Source organism: Habropoda laboriosa, unplaced genomic scaffold, assembly GCF_001263275.1.
Source record: "Habropoda laboriosa isolate 0110345459 unplaced genomic scaffold, ASM126327v1 scaffold22, whole genome shotgun sequence".
Lineage (NCBI taxonomy): Eukaryota > Metazoa > Arthropoda > Insecta > Hymenoptera > Apidae > Habropoda > Habropoda laboriosa.
In genome coordinates this window covers 2206385-2217998 of record NW_017100261.1, presented here as the reverse complement: position 1 = coordinate 2217998, position 11614 = coordinate 2206385, and the positions used below count along the sequence as shown (strand labels likewise).

Here is an 11614-nt window from a genome sequence, read left to right as displayed (position 1 = left end):
CCAAGGGACGTTTCCGACATTGTTTAGAGAATAATCCTGCCTCCGTTTTTTTTTTTATTTTTCGTGGCGTCCGATCCACGAGCTCTCGTCCTCTTTTTCTCTCTCCGACATTATATTTTTTATCTTTTCAATTTTTTTTATCTTTTTGTCAGACACTGCGTGTAACATACATAACATCATATCGACACACGTAAGCGTAGTCCACTATAGCTGTGGTAATTAGTATAGCACTCTGCAGAATTCACGATTCAGTCGTTAACGTAAGAATACGATCCTCTCTCGTTATTTCTTCTTCTTCTTCTTCTTCTTCTTCTTCTTCTTCTTCTTCAGCTTCTCCTTTTTCCTCTTCTTCTTGTCGTTCCTCCTCTTGCTCTTCCTCGAGAGTTAACTTCACCTGCGGCTACGTTCCTCTTAAGGATTGCTTTCCCAACGGGCCAGCTGAATACGCCTGTTGTCCAGAGAGGGCGAAAGGAGTGACCTGAGAGACGCGCTCGGTGGCGATCCGCTAAAGTATTTCAAGGTCAGTGGCGACTGCAGATGTCTATGTCTGATCACCTCTCGCTCAGCAGGCAGCGGCCAGAGTTCCTGCGAAGGAACGAGCGAAGGTATCAGCTACAACACATGGTTTTCTATGAGAGGCGATTATATTATTCATGAAAACACTGTCAAATGTACTGGTCTTTCTCTATTCTTTTTCTCAAAAGTGATGTTTGAACGGTTAAACATCATTATTTACCTGCAGCGAGAGAGCCTCGTCTCAGGACTCACCCTGCTTGTTCCTACGTCCAGTCAGAGAGCCAACCAGAGATTTCAAGGTGGCGCCAATGCCTTTTCCGCTGGGAGTATTCAGGCTGCTGGCGTTTCTAAACCCCTGCGGGTGTGCGTCTAAGCATTTCTGGTACCTTAGCTGTATAATTGAAAAATACAAATTTAACAAAGGAGAACTAAAGCGATAGAGGAAGTATTTGCAGTGAAATAGTAACCTTGCAAGCAGCTTCTATGGTTTTGCAAAGGGCTCCGCTGCTAGGCTCGCAGTTGAAGACGTGTGCGATGAATAGATCTTGCGCGGTGTGCATTATAAAAGCGCACTGTTTCACGTTGCGGCCAATGCCGAGAAACGACAGATAACGTACTCGACATTCGGTAATAAGTTTATCCTCCTGAAACAAACACCCGGTAACGTCATTTCCTTCCTGTGCGTGACAAAACAACTCTATCGATCACTCTCTTCTTCTCAGAACCACTTACGTTCGGTGTAAGGATGGAAATCATACTGGGTGCGACTGCAACGTTCACGTTTCGCCATTGATTGATCGGCGTGTTGGCCACTATGTGATCTATCGCGTCGTTCAGTACTTCCATGCCAGTCGCCTGAGAGACCTGCATCGATCCGAGATATTGTGCACGCAGAACCTTCTTCGGCTCTTCCATCGGCGTTGGGAAAGATTGCGCTGAAAATAGGCGGGAATGGTTTTTCTCGGCGTAAAACTCGATTCTCTTGTGTAACGAGAATTCTGTCCAACTCTGGAGAGAGAACACGATCTTCGATTTACTCACTGACTAGTGCTTGTCCGTTTCTATGGAAGCGTCGATGCTCTGTCGGCAGGTTAGTCGGTCTCGTAGCGAGGCTCGTTCGTCCATTGATGTCCACCGGTTTCGCGAGGTTCTGGTGTTGCGATCGTTCGATCATGATCTTCTTGCAAATGTCGCGGAGCGTGTTCGCGATCGTGCGCGCCGGGATGTCGCAACGGAACACGTGGCACATGTGTTTTCGGGTCGACCTGTCTCTTGCCACGTAAGCGAAGTCCCTGATAAACGACAACGACAGGTTGACAGATTGCGAAAGATGGTAAATGTTATCGTTCATAAATGCTCTTTACGCTTACCTTTCACTGTTGCATAGGTGTAGCCGAAGAAACACAGTCATGGAACGAATCGTGAATAGATTATCAACATGGGTCAAAACTTGTGCAACCACCTCTTTCAGCATTCTAATATTCACTTACCGGCAGTGATCTCTGCCAACACCCCATACCCTCACCGTGTGAATTGGCTGTGTGTTGAGAACAGTTAGATTCTCCGGGTCGATCAGTTTCAAGGCGCCTTCGTCTAGATCCATGAACAAATCTTTACCCTGAGGAAAATATTGAAATACATATTATTAACCAGTGTATCTTTATAAAGAATTGAACGAAATGGAATTTGTAAATGTCTACTAACGTCACCCCATCGGCCGACAACGTCCAGAAGATCATTTCTACCCAGAGATAAATCGACGATGCACTTGTTTACAGCCTTGCTGCTTCTTTCAGGCGTCAGATCCTCTTCAGCGATCTCCGTCCATCCAAGGGAGCGCACGGCGAATCTGATAGGTTTGTCCCTGCCCTCGGAGTCAGCTCGTGCGGGGTAGCTTCTTCGCCTGAAAAGCAAACGCGAAGAGAGGGTGAGATGGAGCGGGCGGTTGGAAGAAAAGCGAGCGGAACAAGTGTATCGATGATATCTCACTTGAGAGCTAGATCCACTTTCCTCTTGTTCTCGAGCTCTTGGTCCAGGGCTGAGCTAGTGTTGCTACGGGTCACGGTGTTCACCATGCCGCTCAGAGTGTGGAAGTTGTTTATCTGTAACCAGAACGTTCCGATCGTAGAAGCTTTCCTACCCTTTTTTTCCTGTAAAAAATTCGTAGATCCTTGAAAATGTTCACTCACGCTATCGTTGTCTTTGATCAGACTCCTACGTGACTGGCTCTTGGTGTGCGGTGGTGCTTCAGGTGGCTCTCTTTGAATATTACCGCTCTTAACGTGCCAATAATAAGGACCGTTCTCGTCTGAAAGAAATTTCCATCGCTCATCGATTGTATTCCAGTATCCATCTTTCTCTATCGAATACAATTTCCACGTTCTTTATTCGTCCCGCGACACAGGCGCTATCCTCGTGAAGCGGTTGTCAGAGGATATTTCGCTCTACATTATTCTAAGGTCGATTCATCGATATACTCACCCTCGTGTTTCTGCCATCCGGGCGGCAGATTCTCATCTTTGTCCTCGGAGTCCGTGGTATCCACCTCCGTTGGTTTCTCTTGGGCATTGTTCTGCAGAGTGGCATTGTTCTTCTGATCCTTGGGCTGTCTCCGTTTCACCGGGACAGCGTACAGCTCGCTGTTCAGTCCACCCTCGACGTGCGGAACGCCGCCCATCTCTGTCGTTTCGTTATCCGGTTTCTCGCAATAACTGTAATATCCACAGTCGAAAATTACCGCGTTGCCTCGAACCGGCCGACGCCGCTAATATTCTCCTCTTTTATGAGATAATAATTGCTCTCTCGTTACTCGAGGAATCTACTTTTCGCGAGACAGAGCGAAAGAGACGGAGAGACTTTACGGGAAAAGAGCACAGCCGCGCTAAACTTCAACGTTCTAGCTTCTGTCCGTGGTTGTACAATTCGATAATGGAATGATCATAGGTATACGGCGAGAGTTTGACCGTTCGCAAGCAGACAACGATTTATCGCGACATAATTCGACGTTATGCCCGGGAAAGCCTCGTTCTGCCTCTGCCAGACGGATCGTCGTCGTTAACATTTACTTATCGTCTCACGCGGCATGACGAATCGATTCCACGGGTAATTGGCCATCTCGTTCGCTGGCTGGCAAAGTTTTATCGATCGCGCGACCAGCATCGACAGTGACGAATCGCGTTCGTGCTCGATGATTGCGCGCGTCATCGGGCCTACTTTACTAAGGGATACGCGAGTATAGAATAGTAGAAATTCTCACGGGGAGAGAGAGAGAGAAGAATCGATCGGAGGACTTTTACATAGAAAGTTTTCGAACCGATCTGTCTTTCCGCGTGTCACAATTCACACAAACCGGCGTACGTTTTCTCTACGAACTTTCGCGAAACGGTGACAAAAGTGCAGAATCTAGCAGGGAATCGAGACGAAAGAGAGTTCTACTTAGCGAAGGGAAGACGGGTAAAAGCGGCGAAAGAATCGACGGGGAAACGGGTTTCGCCAGGCCGCTCTTTTCAAAAGCGGTTGATTTTCTCGGCCGCGTTCCGCCACACCGGAATAAAATCTATTCTTCTGCAGCACTGGCGCGGCATTCAGACGCCCACTTTCTACCGTGGTGGAGGCGCGGTCGAAAGATCGACGCCGTATATATACCGCGGGGGAGAAAAAGTTAGTTTTACTTTATAATGCGAGCACCGTGCAGAGACGGATCTGTCTGGCTGGCGGAAGTCTCATTCTGTTCCTTTTTTCCTCCTCGTTTTTCGCATCGAATCAACGCGTTCTCGCTATCCCACCGAGGAAAGTACTATCTTTCCTCACGCGAGTTACGTTCCCCTCGTTTCTTCTTTTCGTTGCACATTCCGAAAACACGGCTAATCTCTTTGAATTTTTACCTGCAATTTTCGTCACATTTTATGTACGTGATTCACATATTCCGGTTTCATTATTCGCGTAGAGGAGAATGGAAGCTGAAATTTCGTTGGAAAGAACGGAAAAGGCAAGCAAACTCGAACCCTTAATCGATCACGCGAGTTAAATTTCCCTTCTTTTCGTTGTCAATTTAAAAAACACGGTTAATCTCTCTGAATTTTAACTCGCAATTTCCGTCACATTCTACGTAATTTACATATTCCGTGGAGTAAAATGGAAACTGACATCTGCTCGAAAGAAGAGAAAAAACAAGCCAACTCGAACGCTCGATTGCTCATGCCAATTACTTTCCCCTCGTTTCTTCTTTTCATTACAAATTTGAAAAATGTCTTTAATCTCTCTGAATTTTAATTTGCAATTTCCGTCACATTCTACGTGATTTACACATTCTGTGGAGTAGAAGAGAAACAGACATCCGTTCGAAAGAAAAGAAAAAACAAGCCAACTCGAACGCTCGATTGATCACGCCAATTATTTTCCCCTCGTTTCTTCTTTCCATTACAAATTTGAAAAATGTCTCTGAATTTTAACTCGCAATTTCCGTCACATTCTACGTTATTTACATATTCCGTGGAGTAGAAGAGAAACTTAAATTCGGTTCGAAGGAACGGAAAAGACAAGCTGACTCGAACGCTCGATTGATCACGCCAATTATTTTCCCCTCGTTTCTTCTTTCCATTTCGAATTCGAAAAATGTCTTTAATCTCTCTGAATTTTAACTCGCAATTTCCGTCACATTCTACCTGATTTACACATTCCCGTCGAGCGGAATGGAAACAGAGCTTCCGCTGGAAAGAACGGAAAAGACAAGCTAACTCGAACGCTCGATTGATCACGCGAGCCACGTTCCGCGCCGGTGTATACACGGTTGCATGCAATGCCGAACGCGTCTGCAGCCACAACTTTACAGTACTGCCGAGTGTACAGGTTGTTCGTACAGGATGGTAAAAGTGTGGGAGAAGGGAAAATGGCGATGGTGGTGGTACAAAGATAAGCAGCAACAACAACAACAACAACAACAACTCGAGTTTCCTACGTAGTAGCGAGGAGCAACGTCGCCTACTGCAAAAGCTTGCGAATACAGGTCCGGAGATATTTGCGTTTTGGTTTGGCCTCTTCGAATTTACACAAACGTAACAAGCCTCGTAGTCTAGAGCGTGTGTTCAAACACACGTTCGAAAAACGCCGTGGCAAAGTTAAGAACGAAAACAGCACAGAGCGCAGCAGTTAAACAACAACAATAACAACAGCAACAATAATAACAACAACATTACAAGAACATGAAATAATACAAGGCAGGAAGTGAAGCAACAACTGATACTCTTTCTGAAGAAAAATCACAAGTGCGGTACGTCTACAAAAAATTCTATTTACTTTAAAGGGGTTGCAAGATGTTTTTCTTTATTTTCTTTTTTTTCTTGGTCAACGACGTAGAGGATACCCTATCGTACGTACTTTCTCGAATTGGATAGATTCGCTGCGTCGACCGTGTCCGCGGATGCTGACTGAACGGGAGGCAGAATCGAGGAAGACGACGACGACGACGAAGATCGAGGATTTCCGTTGAGGGTGTCGTCGACCAAAGCGGACTCCGCAACACCCTCGCTGTGGTACCTGAATCAGCATGTCCGCGAACCAATTACTAAACGGATCACCGATCGCAATGCTCATTTTCTCTCTCATTCTCTCGCTCTCTCGCTCGATCGTTCTCTCTCTCTCTCTCTCTTTCTATCTCGTTCGCGATAGAATCGAGCTCGAATTCGAGCTGCAATCTACGCGAGTCCACGTATGGTCATCGTACTATTACGCAAATGCGATGATAATGATAGGTTCGGCCGGGAAGGGTTGCAGGATAGAGAGGGTTGTTGTTTAGATTAGGATGGATCTGGGGTAAAGTTATAGGTCTCTCGGTGTGTCTTTCGTGTGTCTGTTACGAAACTCGATGGGGAGGGTAGATAATTGAGGTTTTTCACGGACGGTAGGTATTTCCGTTGTTGGTATTATCATATTGATGCGACTATTACGAAGTCACGAATCTGGGCTAATTATGATCAGAGCGGATAACCGGTTCGTCCGGCTACATTTTGCATAATTAAACTTCGATTTAGTCGCGTTTACCACGCTACGAAACACTGGTATTTATACACACACGGCGAAGTTTCGGGCGGATTTTTCGGTCCAAGTGGAGATCGAGCGTGTTAATACACGTGTTGATTAAATATTCCAGGTTTTCGTCGGAGATATTTTTGTCGTTCACGCTGAAACATTTTCAGCGGTTTCCATTAAGCGGTGAATTTTGCAAAAATCTACCGTTCAGAGAATGACGTCGATTTTCAGAAAACATAAGGAACATTTTCCAGCGGTTTCCATTAAGCGATGAATTTTGCAAAAATCTACCGTTCAGAGAACGACGTCGATTTTCAGAAAACCGAAAGGCAATGCAATTTGCCGTATTGCTACTGGTGAAATTCAATCTCCGTGGAAATTTCTAAGAAGGTATAATGAAATTTCCCTCGCAAGAAATTCTTCCAAATCGACGTCGTTTTCTTCGAATTGCTTTTCACAATCGACGTAACCTATTTCCTCCGTGCCTCGAAAATTCGAGTACGCGTTCGTTCCGGTTTCCAAAAATTGTCTCGCGGTAACGCAGTCACCTTTTACTTTGTCTACTTACTCGTGAAATTCACCTAGTATAATCTCTCACCCTTGGATTACGTTCGACGGCGTCTCGTGACGAAATAAAGGAGCGGCGCGACGAGAAGAGGCTGCGTCGAAGGTTGGTTCGGAGGGAAACTGTGTATCGACGGTTATAAATTTGCCAGGGAGGAAGGCAGGACGGTTTAAAGACGAGCTCGACTGACCGTCACGAGCTGTGCGCGCCGCGCCGGCTGGAAATTACGCGGCTGCAAGGAAGTGCCATTTTAATTAACGATCGGGGAACGGAGCCAGGCACCGACGTGGTTAGTACAGGGTCGCTAACCATGTCGAAGTAATTAAGGGATTAGCCGAGCGGTTTGCTGACTAACGCCGCTCTCGCCTCTCTCCTGAGCATCGTTCGGCTCTCCCCAGTCTTCGCCGTCTCCTTCGAACTCGAGCCGGCCAACTTTTAATCCCCGATCGCCACAGGGACTCGAATTTTCTCGCAGACATAGGCAAAAGACTGGACGGTAACGAGAGGACTTTCGGATGCCACCTTGAAACCTGGACGATGGTTTAGTGCTGTTTTGGTTCCTAGAGATTTTCGGCCGTGCTGATTTTCCTTCGCGGGGTTTGGGTAATTTGGGGATGTTGGTCTAATCCTTGGTTGTTGTAGGACACTTTTGGGATATTGAGATTTGGTAGTTTCTGTTTCAGAGAAGTTTAGCGAATGTTAGGCTTTTGTCTTAGTAATCTTCTTTTCGAATGTTTCTTGGATTCGTGAAATTTAGGTAACTTCTGAGTATTATTTATTTCAATGGTTTGTCAGTATTTATTGTAAGATATTCTTGGGATATCAATAGCGCCTATTTTTAGGTGACTTTTTATTTTTTATTTTAGAGAAGTTTTCTGAGTGATAGGTTATTTTTCGGTAGTTTTCTTTTCGAATGTTTCTTGGATTCCTGAGATTTAAGCAACTCGCAAGTATTACTTGTTTATTGCAGGATATTTTGGGGATATCCATGGCACTTATTTTCGAGAAATTAGGTATTTTCTATTTTAGAGAAGTTTTTTCAATATTAGGTTCCATTTTGCTCGTCATTTTATCTAATGTTTCTTAGATTCGTGAGATTTAAGAAACTCGCAAGTATTACTTGTTTATTGCAGGATATTTTGGGGATATCCATGGCACTTATTTTCGAGAAATTAGGTATTTTCTATTTTAGAGAAGTTTTTTCAATATTAGCTTCCATTTTGCTCGTCATTTTTTCTAATGTTTCTTAGATTCGTGAGATTTAAGCAACTCGCAAGTATTACTTGTTTATTGCAGGATATTTTTGGGATATCCATGGCACTTATTTTCGAGCAATTGGGTATTTTCCGTTTTAGAGAAGTTTTTTCACAAGTTCTTCTTTCGCAGTCTTCTTTTCGACTGTTTCTCAGATTCCTAAGATTTAGGTCACCAGCGAGTATTAATTTACATCAACGATTGATCCTTGCCTATTTCAAAATATTTTCCGGGTGTCAACAGCGCTTATTTTTACACAATTTGTTATCTTGTCCTCCAACGAACTTTTTTCCAGGGTACTCTTCTTTCAAACGCATTCGTTTCCTAGATTCCGCACCGATATCTCAGCCTTCACCGGTTCGCGAAAATCGATGGCGTGCTCTCCTCGAAGAGTCCAGCATCATTTGCATTCCAGAAGACACAAGGCCGAGGTGCATCTTCTCCCCGCTGCTATGACACTTTACGAAGGTCCCGCAATATCTTCTCGCGACAGCGTGCAGCCTCCAATGGCGTTCTTGCCCTTTCCATATGGTTCACGGTTATCCATCACTGGTCCAAGGGAAAAGCGAGCTCTTCAATCTTCTAAATGCAAACTTGATGCACATTCTTCTTACACGTAGTAACCGAAGAAAGTTTATAAGAATCATTCGATAACACATTTCACATCTTCTCCCTCTCTCTCTCATAATTTACCCTATCGGTCGGTTCCACAGATGATATTCCCCTTCTTGCAGCAAAAACACGATTGAATCCGACAACATCTTGCTGGCGTTCATTCTTCTCGGGGAGTAAAAGCTGTTATCAGAAGCCAATAGGTTATTAATTCACCGCGTATCAAGATTCGAGAGAAAGAGAGAGAGCAGAGGGAGAGATAGATTATTCGAGGGATTCCCGATCCCTTTTGACAGTCTGAAACTCGATCCTTTATCCGGACCGGGTGCTCGACCCTGAATGACACTTATCCCTCTTCTCCCTCGAGTTCGACCATATTTTAAGATGACGCGAACTGTCAGGGTCTTCGTCGCCGCGATATTAAATTTCCCAATGCCTGACCATCCACCGTCTTACATCTCTCCGTATCCAACTATACACCTCTGCGCCTAGCCCCCTGATAAACGCCGCGAAATTCTCATCGGGAATATAAAACATCACTTGTACAGGTCGCTAATGCCCGGGTTTCGTCGAACGCAAACCGGCTAACCATTGATTATACTTCGCAACGAGCATTGTAATTCCTGTTGTACACAAACCGTTAATTGGCCCCTTTGCAAACTCCCTTTGAGCTGCTCTAAATATCGAAACAAAACCGGAGGAATATGTTTTCCATAAGGCTCCACCTTTGTAGCAAGCCTGACACGCTTCAGAAACACTCACGATCTGGCAAATTCTAATTCCTCTCTGTACAAAAGAGCGTCTGTGTTTCCTCTTGGATACGGTGGAAGAAAAAAGATCGATTCGTCGCGGCGATAGGTTTCCTGTTCTCAGTCGTGTCTCCCTTCCACCGAACTCCTCTGTTCAACTCGAAAGAGAGGAAACAGCTGGGGAGGAGAGAAGTAGATGGACAGAGAGATAGGGCGAAGACAGCGCGTTCTTTGGAGAAGGAAGAAGAGGAGGACGAAGGCGCGAGGTTTCGCGCGGTCCAGTCGCCGGAGCTTGATAACACCGTTTTAAGCAAGTATGTGGGTTAGCGAAGGCACGAGCAGAACCTTGGAAATTCGCCAGAAGTTGCGGCGATGAAACGGCAGTGTGCATAAATGCGGTCGGACCGCGGATCGCGATCGATTAAACCGAATTCCATCGCGGGGAATTCACTATCGATTGCCGTCGATGCGACAACTTCCGGCCGATTGTCCCTTTGTAGAATCGCGCGAGAGTTAGTTGCCTCTCGCCGTGAAACGACTTCAGTCCTCCTCTTCCCTTTGCTCTCCTGTAATAGAACGAATAACGTTTCTCTCTCTCTCCTTCGCTTTGAAACTTAACGTTTCCTCGCAGAGGAACTAGCTCTCCGCAACGACTTGCAACGCGTTTCACCGCGCGTTTAGATTCCGTTCCACGAGTCTGTTATTATGTTCTCGAGGTAGCGTGCCCTGGCGGAATGTAAGTCACGGAAACGCGGCTCGTGGCGGTTCAAGGGGCATATAGAGAGAGAGAGAGAGAACATTGTGTGGCCCGGCGAGCGTCAATATTTAGCTTCTTTCGTTGTACGGTAGGTAGGAAAGCTTGAACGTACTCCGGTGGCCAGGCAAAAGTCTCTCTATCTTGGAGAAAGCACCGGACTAGTTTGAAATAAATTTTACACACACACAGAGATAGAGAGATGGTGTAATAATATATTCGTGGAGGAACGAGTTGGAGATATTATTTCAAGGATATTACTAAATGATAAGATAATACAGGATGTTTCCAGCTCATTCAAGCCTCGCACTAGATTCGACCTCCTCTAATGGTACCCTTCTAATCAAAGCGTGAATCGAGTCACGCTAGGGGACCGGCTTGATGATCGATTAGCTGCTCTATTTGCTCTGCTTGTGATTACCTCCAGACACACGGACGATCAGAGAACCGACTGCAAACGGAGAACCCGCTCGCGTCGTTAGCCAGGAGTATGTACAGGAATAGAGATGGAACGATCTACATTTTAGAGTGAAGCCATCGCTGGTTACCCATTACGATTAAATCGTGGGAGAGAGGGCAAAAGAGAGAGAGAGAGAGAGTGAGAGGAGAGAAATGATAGGCGGCTAAGGTAATAAGGGCCGATCGCGGTAACTGAAATCAGCTGTCGGCGGCTGGGAATTGTAACCCACCCGATATATAGACGCACGCACGCCGCCGCCGCCGTAACTTTCAGTGAGGTGTAATTAAACCCAATTAGGTCGTAAGGTGAGCAACTTCTGACGCACCTGGCTGAACCGTAAATTACACCGGCAACTTCTCTGTCTGCCGCAACCATGATTACGGTATACGCAACTTCGCAATTTCTCCGTAGGATCGTCTAAGGGTGCACGGGGGAAGTAGCGGTGGGCGGGATAACACCGGTGGAAAATTAGACAGTCCGTTTGATACCGCGCGCGATTCCCGCTGAAAAGTCGACCCCCTCCGCGTCGGAATCCCGCTTCTTCTCTCACTCTCCCCGTAACTCCGTGACTCGACTTCGAAATCGTCGAGTTCGAGAGCACTCGTAATTTCACCGACTTCCCCTCTCGCCACCCGGCGTTTAACTCGCGGCCAATAGACACCCCGGGAATATTAGGT

The 11614-nt window shown here is 45.9% G+C and overlaps 1 protein-coding gene across 1 annotated transcript in view; it reads right to left on the bottom strand.

The window, feature by feature from the left end:
- Positions 1–315: 315 nt before the first annotated feature.
- LOC108572813 (protein Fe65 homolog) overlaps positions 316–11614 on the bottom strand; it is a 132865-nt gene continuing 121566 nt past the window's right edge. The window contains exons 3-14 of the mRNA XM_017935124.1: positions 5893–6051; positions 2998–3227; positions 2706–2824; positions 2506–2618; positions 2221–2419; positions 2007–2134; positions 1887–1892; positions 1558–1808; positions 1249–1451; positions 984–1160; positions 769–907; positions 316–585 (exon numbers count right to left, since the gene is read on the bottom strand). Of these exons, the coding sequence (XP_017790613.1) occupies positions 563–585; positions 769–907; positions 984–1160; positions 1249–1451; positions 1558–1808; positions 1887–1892; positions 2007–2134; positions 2221–2419; positions 2506–2618; positions 2706–2824; positions 2998–3227; positions 5893–6051 (1747 nt within the window). The 3' untranslated portion in view covers positions 316–562. The remainder of the gene's footprint in view (positions 586–768; positions 908–983; positions 1161–1248; positions 1452–1557; positions 1809–1886; positions 1893–2006; positions 2135–2220; positions 2420–2505; positions 2619–2705; positions 2825–2997; positions 3228–5892; positions 6052–11614) is intronic.